The 19675-nt window shown below is 44.7% G+C and overlaps 3 protein-coding genes across 3 annotated transcripts in view; 2 read left to right on the top strand and 1 right to left on the bottom strand.

Moving 5' to 3' along the window:
* Positions 1–10025, top strand: ALDOB (aldolase, fructose-bisphosphate B). Its single transcript, XM_065656758.1, has 9 exons — positions 1–73; positions 6539–6660; positions 6927–7138; positions 7648–7702; positions 7861–8021; positions 8239–8322; positions 8798–8972; positions 9128–9327; positions 9547–10025. The coding sequence occupies exons 2-9, from the start codon at positions 6549–6551 to the stop codon at positions 9640–9642; spliced, it is 1095 nt and encodes a 364-aa protein (XP_065512830.1). The 5' UTR covers positions 1–73; positions 6539–6548; the 3' UTR covers positions 9643–10025.
* A 1755-nt stretch (positions 10026–11780) lies between these two features.
* Positions 11781–14604, top strand: MRPL50 (mitochondrial ribosomal protein L50). Its single transcript, XM_065657135.1, has 2 exons — positions 11781–11938; positions 14089–14604. The coding sequence occupies exons 1-2, from the start codon at positions 11850–11852 to the stop codon at positions 14477–14479; spliced, it is 480 nt and encodes a 159-aa protein (XP_065513207.1). The 5' UTR covers positions 11781–11849; the 3' UTR covers positions 14480–14604.
* A 3643-nt stretch (positions 14605–18247) lies between these two features.
* Positions 18248–19675, bottom strand: part of PLPPR1 (phospholipid phosphatase related 1) — a 67683-nt gene continuing 66255 nt past the window's right edge. Inside the window, exon 7 of the mRNA XM_065657000.1 lies at positions 18248–18436. Coding sequence (XP_065513072.1) covers positions 18404–18436 — 33 coding nt within the window. The 3' untranslated portion in view covers positions 18248–18403. The remainder of the gene's footprint in view (positions 18437–19675) is intronic.

Raw genomic sequence — 19675 nt, 5'->3', positions numbered from 1 at the left:
GAAGGACCAGGTCTCTTCATCTGTAACCACCTCACCAGAAGCTTGTAGCAGCAGAGGCACGGTCCACTAGCAAGTAAGTATAATAATTTAAATTCTAACTGTAAGGGTGGTATGTGTATCAGCAGCTGAGACATGAAGTGTTTATCTAAAGTGGGCTTGGGGAGTTTTTTGTTTGTTTTGGTTTTATTTTGGTTTTGTTTTTGTTTTGTTTTCTTTTTTGGTTTGTTTTGGTTTTGTTTATTTTTTCCCCTCCTTCCAACAGTGTGCAAGAAATAAGCACTCAGCCATTCTGCAGTGATCCTCCAGTGTGACCCATTTGCTGCTAACACTGGCTTTCTAACTTAGCATAGTCACTCAGAAATCCTGGAATAAGTGAATCCTCAGGCTAAGGGGACTAGAGCAATAACATACCTGCATTGCTTTCTACTGCTTTGTTTTGTATGTGTTTGTTTATGCTTGCACAGTATATAAATTCGTGTCTTACAAGAATGACTGAAGAATGCAGCTGGTCCTGACAAACCTTAATACTTACAGAAGTGTAATTATGTATGTCCATTGTGCAGCTTCCTCTGAAGTTATTAGTGCAGGAGTGTGGATAAGGTTCTTTGGCAGGGAGGTGTAAGATAATGCAGGAAACTAAAAAATGCTCTTGCATTAGGCTATAACCTTTCACATTGTGAACATCCAGCTTCAGGAAATTGCTCAAAAAACTCAAATCCTCACTGAGTCTGCACTCCTTCTGCACTGTTTCAACTATCCTATGTGCCTGGCACCCAAAACTATTTAGCCCACCTGAAACACTCACTACTGCTTCTCCCCACTTCCCCTGCTGGCATTATAAGACTTGAATTCTCGTGCAAGTCTGACAGCATTTTTTTTCCTTCTCTGAGAAGAGCCCAGCCCTGAGAGAGAGGCAGCTTCACCCTAATGACCACATTTACTCCCAAGAAACCAGTTTCCACCTCCGCCATCCCTAAGCCATTGTGAGTGCTCCAGGAGTGGTTTGCACTGACTGCAGAGGCCAGGTCCCTGAGTACATAACCTCCTTTCATATTACAGAGAGATGAAAAGTGGGTATATTTGATCAGGGCTTGAGTATATATCTGAGGCTAATGTGGGAACCAGGACAGGGACCTGGTGGTGCCACATACTCCCATCCACTTGAGACAGGATGTTGAAGCAAGGTCCCTAGAGAAAGTATTAGGATGGAAAAAAACCCTTGTATCCACCATCATAAGAGAGAGCAAAAACCAACCAGGCAATTTACCATCATGTATGTCCCAAAGGACCTATCAAGATGGTGAAATTAGTATGTCAATCAAAAATATCTGCTTTTTCTAGCTGACAGAAGTCTCAGTATTTATTTTTGTCCTATACCCTTGACACTTTCTCAAATCCAGAAATGAAATATTTTGCTGTACTAAAACCTTCACTCTCGCTGCAAAGATGAAGAGAGAAACATCCTGCCCTTTCCTCAGAGCTCCTTCATACACACAGGAGGCACCGCTTCCACTTCAACTCCCTACAGCAAGGACTCACACAGAGTCACAGGGTAATTCAGGCTGAAAGGGACATTATGAGGTCCCAACCTCCTGCTCAAAGCAGGGTTAGACACAAGATCAAACCAGGCTGCTCACAGCTTTATTCAGGTTGGTCTTAACAGCCTCCAAAATTGGAGACACCATGGCCTCTCTATTAAGCTGCTCCATTGGTTGGCTGTTCCAACAGGGAAAAAACACTCTTCATATTCAGTTCAAATTTCTCTAGTTTCAGCTCATGCCAGTTGTCTCTCGCTCTCCCATCACATGCCACTCTGAAGAGCCTGGCTCTGCCTCTTCAATCACCACTCTGTAGATAGTGGAGGCTGCTAAGAGGTGGCCCTGAAGCCATCTCTGCTGGAGGCTGAACTAGACCCAGCTGTGCAGCCTTCTCCTCGCAGAGCAAGTGCTTCAGCCCCTGACCCTCTCAGTGGCTTCTGCTGAACTCATTTGTCTTTCCTGTACTGCAGGGGCCCAACACTGGATGTAGTACCCAGATGTGATCTAAAGAGTGCTGAGCAGAAAGGGACAATCCCTGTCCTCCCCTGGCTCTCTGGGCTGGACCCCTACTCATGCAGGATGCTGCTGTTCAGCTCGCTGCCTGACAGAGCCCTGAGCCTTCTCTAAAAAGCTGCTCCCTTGTTCCACTAGCCTTGATGGGATCACTGCCAGGGTTCCGTCCCTCAGGGAATGGCTGGGCATTTGTCCTGGCTGAACTTGGTGGTGCTCCTGTTGATCTCTTCCTGCCCCTCTTCCAGGCGCCTCTGGATGGCTGCCCAGCAATCAAGCATATCAACTAGTCCTGCCAGCTCGGTGTCATATGCAGGCCAGATAAGAATGTGCTCTGTCAGCAGGATGGGGCCAGGCCTGCCCAGGCGTTCACACTTGTCAGTTTGCCCAATATCCAAGTGACTAGACTTACTTAGAAATAGCTTTTTAATAAATTTCCAGAGATAAATGAGGCAAATAACTAGATTTATCCACTGTAATGAGAATATAAGGTGCATAACTCATTATGTGACTGTCTTTCCTAAGCATACAAGTGTAAATGAGGACTAAATCCAGTCAGGTTAACACTGTGCATACATGTGACAGGCTAATTTTTTTTTATACTTTTCATTTTTCCTATCAACTGTATTTATATGTCAATATATGCAACTTTTGCTTGTTCAAATCCTGCCCTTCGGAAGCAGAGTATCTTGTGTGTACAGTGCAACAACATGCACATGTGATTTGTATTGCTGTCAGAGATGATGTCGAAGGGCTGTGTTTACTAGTAAATGAACAGGAAAAGCTACACACATTGGGTACAAACTGTATTTTGATAGTTCAGTCCTGCACTTTGGGAACCAATTTTATAAGAGAAGACAGTGAAAAGACCCAAGAGAAAAACGTATAGATTCTAATCCAATCTTTTCCTGTCTGCAACCCATGACTCAAGTGAGATTTTCTGTAAGATTACAAGATGACAGTCGCTTGAAGTAGTTGGAAATAGAAGATGCCAATGAAGTATTAATGTTTCTATGATGACCTAAAGGGGAATGTAACAGTTTGTTCTTTCTGCTTATTTGTCTTGCCTCTGCCCTGCTCTGTTAACAGGATGCAGTGCTTGTGCTGATATCCATGAAGATATTTCCCCTGCAGTCCTCCATTATGATAGCTGAGAAAAACTCGAGACTTCAGCAGTAGAATATTCACTTTTAACAACTATGCTGTCCCTTTTCTCCCTACCCCCACCTCCTGCTGGTCACAGGCAGAACTGAGAACTTTGTTTGCCTAAGGAGCTGCTGAAGCCTGACAAACACTCAAGGTAGCCATAAAACTGGGGGTTTTGTGCATTCTGTGCTGTTTTATTATTTTGTTTTTTCTTCCACTTAAAAAAAAAAAAGTTATGTAAGCAGTTACCACAAAGAGAATAGGTGTATTCATACAGTGTCAAATCAATGTGAAATCACTTGAGCTTGTGACACCATGGTAGTAGCCCACAGCCCAAGATCGGTAAATAAAAATAAAACTTACTGAAAAACTTTAGTGGTGGGACAGCTCCTAGATACTGTTACTGAGATCACAGTTCCTTTGAGCTTTTTCCTGCCTGGAAAAGTTGTCAAATTAAACAACTAAAGCTGAATAATATGGCTTCATTCTTGGAAGAATGAAATGAGCTGTGCAGCTTTGGCAGCCCGGGCACAACCATTTTTCCTCAGGACCTGTGAGGTGACACATCCAGCTGTTTAAGGGGGGGCTTTAATGTTTCTGTGGATGTGCTGAGAGCTTAACTCTTTACAAGGCAGCTGTAAAGAATTGTTACTGAAGTGTAAGACTTCAACTCCCCTTTAAATGCTCAGAGCAGTACCTTACAGCAGAGATACCCTTTATGAATCCAATAGGGAAGACCCTCAGAGATTATGTTCCTCATGAAAGAATCACAGAAAAATAAAGTCCTAAATCAAAGGTCCTTGAACATTCTGGACCTTAGAGTTATCATTAGCTTTACAACTGCACTCATTTCCTCACCATTTCACTTAGAAACACTGTGCATTTTATCCATCCTTGTAGTGCAGCAGGGTAGCTGGGAACCACTCACCATGGCCTTACAGACCATTTTGCTGAGCCTTTTGGCAAATCTCTACCTACTTCTTCACACTCTATGAGATACTCGCCTGGAACTGGAACTAATCTTCTGTCTTCCAATTCATCATCATGGAACTACACTGTATTGTTTCAGTCTCTCAGAGCACTCACTTGGACCAGCATTATCCTCTGAAAACTAATATCTCTGTATTTTGGCAACTTGCTTTGCAAGCTGGTTTTGAGTGATAACTGTCTTTTTGTTATCTTTATGCAAATGCTGGAAACAAGGAAGACATAGCAGACATTAGTCTCATTGCTTATTGCATTGCTGGAGAGAAAGTATACCCTTAATAACATAACCAGAGTGATTGATCTTGTAATTCAGCTAGCTGGATTAAAGATTATCTGGATACACCTACTCGTGCTGTAGCATACCTCCGTAAACTGAACTCTGAAATCCTATTACTGATTTAGCAATTCATTAGCTTTGACCTTGGACAAGATCATATTCTTGCCAGATCACAATTTTCTAGTCTTTTCCACAGAGGCTGTGAACTACTGGAGTGATTCCTCATCATTTTGCATAACTATTTAACAGTGCTGTGGCTTTGAGTGAAGTGCTGACAACACAAGCTATTATTACAGTGATCATAATAACAAGCCAGCTTGCTATTTCTAAGACACATATCAGACACAGAAAGCCAGTAAGCAATAAGGAGGCTTACAAGTGAACTTAATTAGCTATGTGGCATAAACCACAGTTCTTCAAGTTCCTTTAGGTGGGCCAAACAGGATAAGAGCTGGGAGTGATGGAGTTGTGGTCACCACAGCAGAAGGATGCTTCCCAGAGCTCTGGCCACAGCCTGGCATCCAGAGAGAGCTGTTCAGCAAAGCCTGCTTGTGCAGGACCACAGGAAAGGATTTCAGTGCTTGGAAAAGGACGGAACCCTCTTTCCTTTGGTGCATCATACTTTCCTTCAAATTGTCTCTAAACCTAGAATGACTCATCATTGATAAGTTGCATAGGACGAATTCTAGTCTTAAACAATTCACAAAAAGGTAAAGCAGACATTTGGACACTGCATGTGACTGGTCTGTACTGGCAGACAATGCCATTTGAATCTTGCACAATAACAGTACCAATACCAAAGTACCTTCAACTGTAAATCAGAAGCACGGATTTATAGCTGTCACAGTACCGAGGTGGCACTGTTGCCAGAAAATTTTGGCACCATTTTGCATGGCGTACAGAACTCTGTTACCCTATCATGAGCAGCAGCCAGACTCATAATTGTTTCTCGCCATTACACCCTTCAGCGGGGAGGTCAAGGCAAGGATTCCCTGGCAATGTAATATCTGTGTGCAGGGAAAGAGGGTGGAGGATTTGGCTGCACACATGCTTATACAGGGAGACGTATTTTCTGGTCATCTCTGGCACATGGCGCAATGAGGAATTGCATGTTCTCAATCCTCTCTAAGGCTGAGCTTGAGACTTAAAAATGCAGATGCTGCCCAGAGGCCTGCCCCTCTGAAGGAAAACTTGTTACTGGAGATCTTTTGTGTTGTTTTTAATGATTCAAGTCATGGATTTGCCACCTGCTGATAAAAACATGGGTGTTGCTTTAGCTATAGCATATGATAAATGGAAGAGAATCTTTATGTCTTAGGTTCACAGGCTTATACACACAGGGATGTAACTTGGACTATTCAGATGATCTGAGAAACTGTAATTTCATGGCATAAAATCAAAACTTTAATAAGATCAAGCATTCTGTCATAATAAGACAGAACCTGGATTTCAGGTGCTGGGTATCTGCAGCTTCTACCACAGCTGAAAAGACAGAAATGGGTGGTGAAACCTTCTGAACCCACAAGTCTTACATAGACTAAGCAATCTGCTACTGTTCTCAAAGCAGCTGTGGGGAGGAGAGTATTACAAAGCAAGGCAGGAGTGGGGGGATGGAAAGAGAACTGGACAAACACTGGCAATGCAGGCCAGAGAATGATAGAGGGGCATTGTTAGGAGATGTGTAAAGGCAAGAAATGTAGTAATTGCATTCTTCTGACTGGTACCAAAAAGTCCTAAGTGCTTTGCAAAGAAGTTTGCAGAGTCTGCAATCAGCATACTTGTTAGCACGGTAGACATTTTTATGACAGACCTTCCTTTAGTCTCTGAGCAAATCCACATAAAATGCAGTGTTTCCCACTTTGGTTCTGGTGTTAGGATGTGGCTCCTGCATTTCTCTCCTCTAGTTTTGCCAACACAGTAAGCCAAGACGAACTTGAAAGGATGTCTGAGCACGTGCCTATGATAACACAGGCCAGGCAAGCACCAAGAGCCTTCCAATAGAAGTACCCAAGTGGTGCCTCTGGTTCACAGTTCATGAATACAGTCTCCCCCAGCTTGTAACAGTAATTCTCTTCCACAGATAAGTCAACATGACCCACCAGTTCCCAGCCCTGTCTCCAGAGCAGAAGAAAGCTCTTTCAGACATTGCTCAGCGGATTGTGGCTTCAGGAAAGGGGATCTTAGCTGCAGATGAATCAGTGGGTGAGTTCTGGATATCAATCAATTAAAAGTACACAAGACTTCTTAAGTTTTCTTCACATTTGAAATCAGTGGAGTAAATTAAAAACACTTAAAAACTGTTGACTGAGCAGGAACAACTGGGCTAGGCAGGTCTACGACTATAGCGACAAAAGCTAACAAACTATGGCTTGAGAAGGGAAGCTCTGAACTGAAGGCCCAGTTCATTACCACCTGCTGGGACCAGGAGGTCAGCCAAGCCTCACACCTCTCTTTGCTCACCTTGCTAGGTACCATGGGGAACAGACTGCAGAGGATCAATGTGGAGAACACAGAGGAGAATCGCCGGGCTTTTCGAGAGATTCTCTTCTCTTCAGATGCTTCCATCAACCAGAGCATTGGAGGAGTGATCCTCTTCCACGAGACTCTCTATCAAAAAGATAGCAGTGGAAAGCCATTTCCAGCGCTCATCAAAGAAAAAGGCATTGTGGTGGGAATAAAGGTGAATATCTGTATGTGTCTGGCTGGCAGCATAGTACAAATGCCATTTCTAGTGAAAATTATAATATATGTGGGGCTGCATACTCTCCTGCCAAACACTATTTTTTTCTTTTATTGTGCTTGGTTTTAAAATTACTAGAGGATCTCTGCCACTCTGCGTTTGTACAACTAATCAAGAGCACATTTGCTTTTGATGCAGGATCTTTTCATCTGTGGACTCCCATCTACTCACTATTTACAGCAATTAAATCCCTCCATGCAGTAACCTACATCCAGTCCTTTCTGTATCTGACAGAGGTCTCGAGCCTGCAGCCGTTGACACATTGCCTCTTCCTCTTACTCAGTTCACTCCCTTTCTTCTCTTTTGCTCCAACATTTCTCTCCTTTGCACCCTTAACACAATCAGCCCCATACTTCACCACAGCCCACAGAGTAGCCATGTGTAAAAAGATAAGGATTAGACTGACCTCCATCTCTCTATAACCCTTCCTGTTTTTCTGATCTCCACAGCTGGATAAAGGCACAGCACCCCTAGCAGGAACCAATGGAGAAACCACCATCCAAGGTAAAGAAAGAGAGATCTAAGGAGCTTAAGCTATGACTGGCACAGCAAAAGCCATGGGGTGACTCACCTGAGTCACAGCCTTGGCTGGTGTCATGATACTTTTCAGAGATACGTCCTAAAGAACTGCTCTCAGTGAAGCACTGTTCTTTCATCTGTAGGGCTGGATGGACTGGCTGAGCGCTGTGCCCAGTACAAGAAAGATGGTGTTGACTTTGGCAAGTGGCGTGCAGTGCTGAAAATCACCAGCACAACACCCTCTCAACTCGCCATCCAAGAGAATGCCAATGCATTGGCACGCTATGCCAGCATCTGCCAGCAGGTATGTACCCTCCAGTTATCTCTCCTGAGATGCTGTTGCCCCTCTCACTGTTCCTTGTGATAACATGCTAGGTAACTTGAAAAGTGGATCTCTGCAAGGATTTCGGGAAAGACGAGGAAGAGGGCAGCATCAAAAGGAGTACCAACAAAGCAGGGTAGAATACAAGGACAATTTTTCTTCCACACTTCCAAAAACTCCTCTATTTTTCTTTTCTTAGCATGGCTTGGTGCCCATTGTGGAGCCAGAGATCTTGCCTGACGGAGATCATGATCTCCAGCGCTGCCAGTATGTCACAGAAAAGGTAAGAGATTCCTGCTCCTCTCCTCCCCTTCACAAATCAGTAGCTAATCTATGCAGAGTTTGTGTTCACAGATATCAAACAGTTTTGACCAAAAAGGTACTTCATAACTGGATCACAAAAATGAGTTGCTCAGGCAAATAATGAGAAAATAGGAAACACAAGAGTAGAATCCATGCTTTTGGATTTCCACTCAAACTCTCAATATAAGCATTCTGAACCTCAAAAAGATGGATTGAGAGCAAAACTACCCCTCTTTCATGCCTCAGTTTGCAGGGACAAATCCAGTAAATAGGAAGAGCGGTATCCTGGTCATCTCAAAAGCAATGGTGTCTCCAGGGCTGCAACCTGTGATAAGTTTCCTGAGAAAGCAAAGTTCAATTTGACCTTCTCACACTTGTAAGGAATGAGCTGGCTTCCACAGGAAGTTGAGGTGAAGATTTAAGCAGAAGTCCGTATTCAATCCTCCTGTTTCCAGGTTCTGGCTGCTGTCTACAAGGCTTTGAATGATCATCATGTGTACCTGGAAGGGACACTGCTGAAACCCAACATGGTGACAGCTGGGCATTCCTGTACCAAGAAGTACACCCCTCAGGATGTGGCCATAGCAACTGTCACGACTCTTCTCCGCACCGTTCCTGCTGCTGTTCCCGGTGATTCCCAGTTCATTCCTACGTATCCATTCATGCTGTCACTCTTGCTGGCTTTGCTCCTACATCTGACACACTTGCTCCTCTGGCACATAAAGGTCAGGGATTGAGGTGGCTGAAGCACTCTGTTTCTAAGCCTCAAAACCTCTTTCTTACAGGAATCTGCTTCCTGTCCGGAGGTCAGAGTGAGGAGGAGGCTTCTGTCAACCTGAACGCCATGAATCAGTCCCCTCTGCCTAAACCTTGGAAACTGACCTTTTCATACGGGAGAGCCCTGCAAGCCTCTGCCCTGGCAGCATGGGTGGGCAAAAGCGAGAACAAGAAGGCTGCACAGGAGGCCTTCTGCAAGCGGGCACAGGTACAAGCCTTCCCCCCAGTGCAGAGAGGAGCTGCTTACCATGAAGTGGGACATGTTGTCACCTTCCTAAGGCTCCTCTTTTTCCCACATCTCCTGGTGCTTGATGTTCACTGGAGGTGCTACTCTTTTTGCCTTGTTTGGTTACTCCTGCTGTCTTTCTACATCTGCCTTTCTTAGTCCAAGCTAACTGTTTTCCCCTCCTTTTTGTTTCTTTTTCAGATTAACAGTTTGGCTTGCAGAGGACAGTACGTTGTGTCTGGGAAGACTGACACAGCTGCCACGCAGTCACTTTTCACTGCCAGTTACACTTACTGAATGTGCAGGAGCCTTCCTTCATCCTGTCCCTCTTCACAAGGTCGAAGATGTTCAGAAATGAAAGGAAACCAAATAAAACTAATTTCTCTTATCCTAAAAAAACTGGGGATAAAATGGATTAGCTTCCTCTCCACCCTTCGCGACCACAATTTACCAAGGGGATATTCCTGTTTCATCTACCCATTCCAAGGAAGAGTAATTCTTTCTGTACAAGAAACAACAGCAGCCAATGAATCACAAACCCGCACTCCCTCTGCTTTAAACTTGATCCTCAAAATAGTAGGCAGATTAAGTAGTTCCTTAGCAATTCAAATACATACCCTTGCCCATTACCACATTCTGCAGCCAAAATAATGAATTACAACCCCCTGACTGTGTCTTCAATCATGGGAATAAAACAGTAATTGAAAACTAATCTCTGTCTCACAATTCCTTACTCTGTATAAACTTTACAGTCTTTCTTCACACATCTGTGGTTTTCAGTAGCCTGTACAAAGATTAAGTCACAAAGTGCTATTGCTGGCAAGTTTGGGAAACCCTGGGGAGATCAAGGGGAAGTAATCCAGTAGTGATTCAGCTGGAGACATTAATCCTGCTGGCTGAAGTCTGACAGACACTGAGAAAATTTGAGAGATGTATATGGTGAGCAGGGCACTTATAAATAGCATTACCTTCAGAAGCTTCTTGTGCTTCTGGAGGATCATGGTTGGTGTGATGAGGCTGAGTTAGGGTTGCACACATTGAATCAGTGCTGTGCAGTGACTGTTTTTCCAAAGCACTTTTACAGTGGCGTTTTCCACAATAATTAATGTAAAACATGCAGGGAGGCAACTTGGCCCAGTTTGACCTGTGGTGTGTTGCTATGTACCTGTTAAGAGACGTAAGCTTTGTCACCTAAAGCACAATTAGACAGTTATTATTTTACAAAAAGGCACAAATGGCAGAAATAGCATACCTGAGGTTATACGAAAACATTCGCCCAGCAACAGGCTACACCAAGCAACTTGTGACACCTTGGGGCAGCTCGCCAACCAGCAAAGACCGTGCAAGCCAGCAGACGCCCACCCCTTTGCTCCAGGGACACCTGGGACTAAGTGTGCACAGACAGAGCTCCTGCCAGCAAGGAAAAGGAAAACAGGGAAAGTCACTGGCCTGTAACCTCTTTGTCTTCTTCACATTAGTAACCAGTCTTTCACAGAAGCAATAAATAGCCAAACTCCTTCACGTGGATCCAATTGCTGCATAATTAACCACGTCCTGACCTCAACCATGAACCTAAAGCAAGTGACTTGCCCAAAGCCACTCCAGAGGTCGATATTGGAGTTAGGAACAACACCTCTTCTCTAGTTTGGTTTTGTTCCTGTAGGTCTTCACGCACCCGAGTTTAAATAAACCTCTGCTCCCGATAAGAAGCATCCTACTGATCTACGCAGATTGCTTCTGTTAAAACTGAGAGTGTAAAACAATGTTTCCCCAACCTAGCAAAAGAAACCCTCTCACGTTTCAGAAAACTAAAGCTGTAGCTTTGCTAAATAATTCCTGCTGCTTTGTTGGACATCTGTCACACATTCTGTGCCTGACGGAGCTGGTGGCTGTGCCCAAGCTCCTTACGTTTCTCTTTGACAGAGGCGTTTGTAACTGGAGCAAGTAGATGTCTTCTGACTGTACAATAGTGAATTAAAGCAAGGCAGCGTAAAGACGAAGTGTTATTTCTTGCTTTTAAAACATGAACATCCTTTTGAAGAACAGGAAAAGTGATATTCTCATATAATTGTGTGCCCAGATCAGAAATGCGGCCTACAGAACAAACTCCCTGTGAAAACGGGCTAGCTGGCAGCACCCAAAATACGGGATGAAAACCTTCGGAGATCGTTGCCAAGAGTTTGGTTTGGTTTTTTTTTTGGCTGGCAAAACCACACAGCGATCGCAACGTCGCAGCGGGTGACGACACACGTCCCTGCCGGCTGTTGCGTTAGTCACACACAGCGCGCCGGCACTGCCCCTGCCAAAGGGGAAGCGGCGGCCGCCCGCCCCGGCCCGGGCTGGGGAGAAGGACAACGGCGGGACGGGCGGCGCGCGGCGACCGTTAACGGCCGGCGCGCCGCGGCCCGCGCGGCGGGACTACAGCTCCCGTGAGGCAGTGCGGGGAGGGGCGGAAATACGTCACTGCCCGCTGGCTGCCGGCAGCGGCGGGAGGCCCGCGGAGCATGGCGGCGGCGGCGGCGGCGCGGCGGGTGCTGGGCCGGCGGCCGGGCCTCGGTGTTCCGGCGCGGAGGGCCTTTTGGGGCGGCCGGAGGTAACGGCGGGAGAACGGGGGGTGCGCCCGGCGACCACTCTGTGTTTTGGCGGGAGGCTTTCGGCGGCAGGCAGGCCCGCGGCGGTGTCGCCGTGTCCCCCCGCTGGGGACCGTGCTGTGCGGCGGTCGGGAGAGCGGCTGATCAGTCATAGAATCATAGAATCGTTTCGGTTGGAAGAGACCCTCAGAATCATCGAGTCCGACCATAACCTAACTCGAGCACTAAACCACAGAATCACAGAAACACAGAATGTTAGGGATTGGAAGGGACCTCAAAAGCTCATCCAGTCCAATCCCCCCACCGGAGCAGGAACACCCAGATGAGGTTACACAGGAAGGTGTCCAGGCGGGTTTTGAATGTCTCCAGAGAAGGAGACTCCACAACCTCCCTGGGCAGCCTGTTCCAGTGTCTGTCACCCTCACTGAGAAGTTTCTTCTCATATTTAACTGGAACCTCCTGTGTTCCAGTTTATACCCATTGCCCCTTGTCCTATCACAGGTTGTCACCGAGAAGAGCCTGGCTCCATCCTCGTGGCACTCACTCTTTATATATTTATAAACATTAATGAGGTCACCCCTCAGTCTCTTCCAAGCTCAAGAGCCCCAGCTCCCTCAGCCTCTCCTCACATGGGAGATGCTCCACTCCCTTCATTATCTTTGTGGCCCTGCACTGGACTCTCTCCAGCAGTTCCCTGTCCTTCTGGAACTGAGGGGCCCAGAACTGGACACAATATTCCAGATGAGGTCTCACCAGGGCAGAGTAGAGGGGAAGGAGAACCTTTCTCGACCTACTAACCACACCCCTTCATGTCACTAAGAACCTCATCTAAATGCCTTTTAAACCCCTCCAGGGATGGTGACTCCACCGCTTCCCTGTGTAGCCTGTTCCAGTGCTTGGTAATCTGTGGGCACTTATTTTTTCTACAGTAGTGGTTATTTTCTGTTATCTTTTTTTCACAGCGGATTAGAAAATGGAGCTGTGACTGGGAAAATAAGCCATTAATCAACCCATCACCAAGATGGGAGGAGTGGCTGACACGCCAGAGGGCTGTGCTGCCATCCAGCGAGATCTGGACAGGCTAGAGAGTTGGGTGGGGAAAAATTTAATGAAATATAACAAGGGAAAATGTAGAGTCTTGCATCTGGGCAGGAACAACCCCAGGTTCCAGTATAGGTTGGGGAATGACCTATTGGAGAGCAGTGTAGGGGAAAGGGACCTGGGGGTCCTGGTGGGCAGCAGGATGACCATGAGCCAGCACTGGGCCCTTGTGGCCAAGAAGGCCAACGGCATCCTGGGGTGTATTAGAAGGGGGGTGGTTAGTAGGTCGAGAGAGGTTCTCCTTCCCCTCTACTCTGCCCTGGTGAGACCTCATCTGGAATATTGTGTCCAGTTCTGGGCCCCTCAGTTCCAGAAGGACAGGGAACTGCTGGAGAGAGTCCAGCGCAGGGCCACAAAGATGATGAAGGGAGTGGAGCATCTCCCTTATGAGGAAAGGCTGAGGGAGCTGGGTCTCTTTAGCTTGGAGAAGAGGAGACTGAGGGGTGACCTCATCAATGTTTATAAATATATAAAGGATGGAGCCAGGCTCTTCTCGGTGACAACCAACAGTAAGACAAGGGTAATGGGTTCAGGCTGGAACACAAGAGGTTCCACTTAAATTTGAGAAGAAACTTCTTCTCAGTGAGGGTGACGAAACACTGGAACGGGCTGCCCAGGGAGGTTGTAGATTCTCCTTCTCTGGAGACATTCAAAACCCGCCTGGACGCCTTCCTGTGTAACCTCACCTAGGTGTTCCTGCCCTGGCAGGGGGATTGGACTAGATGATCTTTTGAGGTCCCTTCCAATCCCTAACATTCTGTGATTCTGTGATTAATCTGGTTGAAATTCTGTTTACGCTCAGACCAATAAAATAAGCTAGGCAGGTGATTGCCATGTAGAGACAACCAATGTGGGGAGCAGCATTTGGGGGAAAACCCAATGTCTGGCCTATGTGCTTTTGTTCATGCATGTGTAATGAACCTGCTGTGAACCTGCTGTGTCTACAGGATGTATAAACTCTCTATAGGCTAGGTTGAGTCCAGCAGAAATGTGCTCTGACTCAGTCTTAAGTAGCCCTGAATCTGAAAATACTTTTGTCTGGTATCAACAGGAAGGAGGAGAAAGAAGTAGAAGCAGACAAAATAATTCTTCAAGAGAAAAGTGAACCCAGCCCGATCTGTCCCCCACCACGCAGCAGAAAGTATCATCCTCCAGAAGATATACAGAGCTACCTTGAATCTCATGTCAAGGAGGTTTTTGGACCCTCCCTTCCTAGTAATTGGCAGCAGACACCCCTCAAAGAAAACAAGTTAAAGTATCGCCTCCTGGCTCAGCTGGCAGCAGAGCTTGGTCACGCTGTCCCAAATTCACAGCTCCATCTGATGTGCACTGCTGAGGATGTCTTGAATTTCTACAGCACTCCTGTGAAGGATGCGTCCAAATTTGATGAACTGTGTGCTTCAGAGCTGCCCCCAAACCTTAAGATTGTCTGGAAGCAGTGAGTCACACCACAAAGCATTGCTTTGCTGTGCCTGTGTTCCTAAGGCAGGACTGCAAAGCAGTAGAGCGCTTTCAATGTGGTAGCAACTAAATGTATTAGTATCACTAATAAAAGTTCATTTAGTTGTCCTCGGGTTTCATCGTTTCTGTTTATTATATACAGAAAAAAAGAGCAGAAGTTCTCTTTGTGAGACAGTGTTGCAGTGCGGTCAGTAACGGTACTAACACTGTCCCACATTTACCATGCTGTCCAGTGGTTACGGGGTCCAGTGGGGATAAACAGAGGGGACCTACTCCCCACGTTCTTGCGTGCACCTCATAAGCTTCTTGTCTTTGGTTCTGAACTGTGTAATGGACTTTTGCCAGTGTGGTTTGGCTACATCAGGTGCCCTGTCCAACTCACCTAGCAAGACCAGGGGGGGCAGCAAACTCTTGGGGAGGGGGGAAGTAAGCCAGCATATATATATATATATATATTTTTTTTTTTTTTTCCCCACAAGATTGAAAAGAAGACCCTGTCAGCAATAAGGTGTTTAAAAGCCATCACAGGTGCCATCGTAAAATAAACCCATGTGTTCTACTTAAAAATGCTACATGAAGATAGTCGTAAGTGGAATTCTGAAATCTCTTAACTCAGTAGAGGTGAACTCTCCAACAGCTGTATAAAAAAAAGCTGACGTCAAGGCAGCTTGTAGAATTCTTCCACGTCTGTCAAAGGACCCTTCTAAAAGTTCTGTTGCTCCTTCTAATAGCTATTATTTTTTATTATATGTTAATTTAGCTATGGAAAAATACGTAATAGCCATATGTTATTTTTCTTCCCCTGTAATTGATGATGTAGGTCTGCTTTTAATCAGAGGAGGCAAGCAATGAAGTCAGGAGGACAATAAAATAAATGGAACAGTCTGAGAAATGTATGGTACTTTGTGCATGTTTTCTACAAAACAAGTTATTTAGAGTGAGGTTAGATGCTGTATGTGTGATCTTGATGGAATGATCCAGAAATACTCCTCGGTCTGCTGAACCCTGGCCGTCTAACTAGGTGACACCCGGAGCAGGGGGTCAGAGACTGCTGCCAGTCACATTACACAGGGCAGGTTCACAGCTGAAGTGCATGAAACTGCTCGCAGCCTAAGGGCCATACATCCTTTTTAGCAGATGATCCAACTGCAGCGTTTCTTTTGCACAGTTGTAACACTGGACTACAGAAGCCACTGTTAGCTGCCTAAGCTCACTGTACACAGCACATGGAGAATGATACACCTCAGAGCAGGAAACACCAAAAAAAAACCAACAAAAAACCCAAGAAGACTACCTAAAGACTGATTTTTCACTGGGTCACAGATTCCAGGAGGTGAACACACATTGTTCCTGAATGCAAAGGCACCTGGAAACAGCAAATGTGCTGTTAGGTTTAGACTCCCTGTGCAGGGGCATATCTGTCAACTGGAAAAGGCTGAGGGTACTAGAAATCAAACACATAGAGCCAGCCAAGAGGAAACGTGGTGAATGTGTGTGACAGGTCTAGCTTACTCTAACCAAGCATCCAGAACTTAGGCACCTGCACAAGCATGCACAGCCCTGTGGATCTGCATCTACCTGCAGACCTCTCCTGGGTCTTGGCATCCTCACATACCATGTCAAGAGAAGAGAGTGGGGCTCACTTGCTTATTTCAAAGTTGAGAGAGATGCCTCTCACCATGCTGCACTATAACTTGAAGGATAAAGCAGTCCCTCAGGAAGTGGAAAACTGAGATTCAAATCCTTTTTCAACCTGGAGGATGAGGAAGAGACTCTAACCCACATCTACCTTTCCTTCAGAAAGACTGCCTGCACCATGGTGCTGGAGGATAAGCAGAGGGGGCACAACATCACTACTGATTCTGTGGAAGCTATTGACCAAGAAGCAAGATTGACAATGTGGTAAGTTGGGAGGAACACAATCTGAGGGACTACAGCTGCAAAAATTAGGCTACAGAATATAAAGTTTTTATCTTAGAATTAAACCCCCTGCTAACCCTTTGCAGTATCAGTGGACTTACATGCTGCTGACTGGGCATATTGAATGAATATTCATTGCTGACAAGTTTTGCTAACATGTAACTATTCTCCTAACACAGCAGAGCAAGGACTGGTTCCACAGCTAAATTTATTCAGCAATTTTCCCTGTGGAATTTGTATCAAAGTTGTAGTGAAGGGCCGACAACACTATTGATGGTTCCTCATGGCCACAGAAAGCCTGCATGGCCCAAGTCTGTTGCTTATATTCCTAGGGCTGATGCAGACATCAGTAGACTCAGAAGAAAACACCAACCTGAAGGAAACACCGCAAGACCAGACACAAACAGACGTCACAATTTTTTTTTGTGTCACAGGCAAATGACAAAGACCAGGCTACATGTTTTGGTTTTTTGATAATTTTTTTTTTGCATCTGTTTTGGAAAAAAATATACAAAAAAAAGCCAAGAAAAACCAACATGGAAATGTGAGGTAAACATTCCAGTAAAAGGACAGACAGAGGCTCCATTCTTTAAAGGAGACACACAGCAGTTATCACCATGCTAGAAGAATGAGATGCAGGAAAATCTTAGAAACAGTGAAAAGTCATGTAATGAAGCCTTTGCCCCAGTTCTAGCCTTTGTAAACAGGCTCCTTTTTTTCTTCCCCCCACCCACACTTATTTGTCTTTTTATTCCTTAAACAAGTTGTTAAATTGTAAAACAGCAGTTTTGATATAAATTCTGTATGGCAGAATTTACAAAAATGCAGTCTGCTACTACAGACTGTGTCAGTTTTTTTAGTTTTTTAGTTGTGTGGGTTTTTTGTTTGGGTTTTTTTGTTTGTTTTTTTTTGGTTTTTTTTTTACTTGCCAAAGCCCCTTAGTGAAAACCACACTATCAGGGCAAAACTGGCTTCTTGGTTACACCAATCTGAATGCCAAGTAATGCCACGCCAGTGAAGAAGTGGTGTCACGTTTCCTTTGCACCAATGTTACTAGTTACCCCACAAATCTATGATGAAGTTATGAAACACTTAAAGCCCAGGCGCAGCTCCCAGTGGTGGCTGTATATCCCCATAGTCAATTCCTGAAGCCAGGTTTCACTGGGAGCTTTAGCTGGGCCTCAGGGAGGAACGGAGATCTAGGGAGATGATATAGTCAGTTCACATGCTATCAGCTACTACTATAAATTCTCATGTCCAGTCTGTCTATATTGCAGACTGAGCACGTTGTTTTAGTTATTCTTCAATAACTAGCACTATCACCCACACCAGAACAATCAGGCTTCGATTCAGTGAGATGCTTAAGGATGTATTAATACTTTAAGTCTGCCAATTAGATTGGAAACTGGACGGCTAGCTGAAGTCCATAATGCTAAGCAATGCTTAAGTATCTCACTGAATCAAGGATGGATGTTTATTATGTGTTGATAGTATCATTCGGGTTAGATTCCTGATCACCGTTATTTTAATCTGAGTTGAATATATGCAATTACTTCAGATCCATGCTTACTCAGATCAGAATCTGACTCACTGGTAGAAGCACTTCTTATGGTAAGAAAAGGTAAAAGTGATTTGTTTTCTTCAAGATATATAAATTCAAAAATGAAAAAAAAATTGTGTACAAATATCACATAACAACATCAACAATTCCATAGATGTAGTTCCTCAGTGCACACTTTAAACAAGAAAAGGTTTTTTTTGTTCTTTTTCCATTTTGCTTTTAAATTCTGGCATAATAATATTAAAGCTGACAAAAAATCAGGGCAAGCTACATCACTTCCTCATACAAAAAAGGTACAAAACATTAGCCTCTAACTAGACATAACATAATACTGGTCATCACAGTTAGACATTTAGTAACTGTGTGTCTTGGAGTATTGTACTGGAGAGTAATAAAAAATAGCTTCTGTTGCCAATCTTCCATCTCAGGTTACTTCAGTCATAGAGGCAGAGTGATTCTGCAAAGAGGAAAAGGCAAACACATGAACATTTGTACACATTTTCGTGTTTGCATATCCCAGAGTGTAAAATGAATGAGAAAAACCTTCACTAATAAAATCTGCTGCTCAGCTAATGCAGGGTTTTAAAATGAAAAGATTGCTGCAAATGTGACTGCTGTCTATCCTGAGCTCGTTGTGGGAAATGCTGAATTCAAGCCCTCCTTCTGGGCTCTGAACACCCTTGGAACAGCCTTGAAAAACAAGGCACCGCTTCTTCAATAGAGACTTTCAAACGGGACTGGATCCTGTCCAGGGGGACGTGTCGGTGCAGTCACATAACTAACAGTGGGTCTGTCCTCAAGGAGAGCCTAGAAGACCATAGCTTGGCTTCAAGTGATGTGTGCCTGCAGGCCCCACACAGTTTGGTCTCAGGGAACATAACAGAGCTTAAAACCATACAGAGGTGGGCTCATTATGCCAAAACGCATGCAGCCACAGATACATGGCAACACAGAAGTCCTCTTTAGGTGGAAACAGAGTTGATTTAACCTTCTTGGAAGCCAGTGTCCAGGACTTTAGCAGCAGTATTGAGTCCACCTTGGATCATGCTGCATCTGCAGGGTTTGTGTGGGTGCAAGACAAAACAAGAGTGGGAATGGATGCATCAATCTGCACGGAGAAGGACTGTGAACCTCCTATAACCAAAGAAACAGTAATGAGCAACCATTCCCAAGGACTTGTTTATAATAGCTTCAGAGTAGGATCACTTTTTTCCCAGTCTGGTTCTGGATGGTAGATGTATGGTCATTGAGAGACTGATACCCTGAATCAGAGAAAATTATCTTGTTTACAGTAGACATCAACAGTTAAGGCCTAGCCCCTACCTGCACTTCACAGTCCAAAAGCTATAAACAGATGACTAGACAAATTTTTTCTCCTAGTCTATGAATATTTTCACCTGTTCAGCCATTTTGTCATATATGATGCAATGCAGATATATAAGTAGCACTCAAGTTTCTGGACTGCAAGCCCACCAAGAGAACAGTTCTGCAGATTTAATGAAAAGTCTTCCAGCAAATCTTTTCCTAATCAAAAGTGACTTTTCAATTAAGCAAAATATTTCTAGCTGTTATGAACAGTGTCTTTTACATTTTTTTTAATTCTTATTTTTGGTTTATTTGTCAAAGGGTTTAACAAATGTTACTGTTGATCCTGCCACACAGCCTGCACACAGGAACGACAGGCCATCTGATACAG

The sequence above is a fragment of the Caloenas nicobarica genome, chromosome Z (assembly GCF_036013445.1).
Source record: "Caloenas nicobarica isolate bCalNic1 chromosome Z, bCalNic1.hap1, whole genome shotgun sequence".
Taxonomy (NCBI): Eukaryota; Metazoa; Chordata; class Aves; order Columbiformes; family Columbidae; genus Caloenas; species Caloenas nicobarica.
The sequence above is the reverse complement of the archived record's forward strand: the minus strand, read 5'-3'. Positions and strand labels throughout refer to the sequence as shown.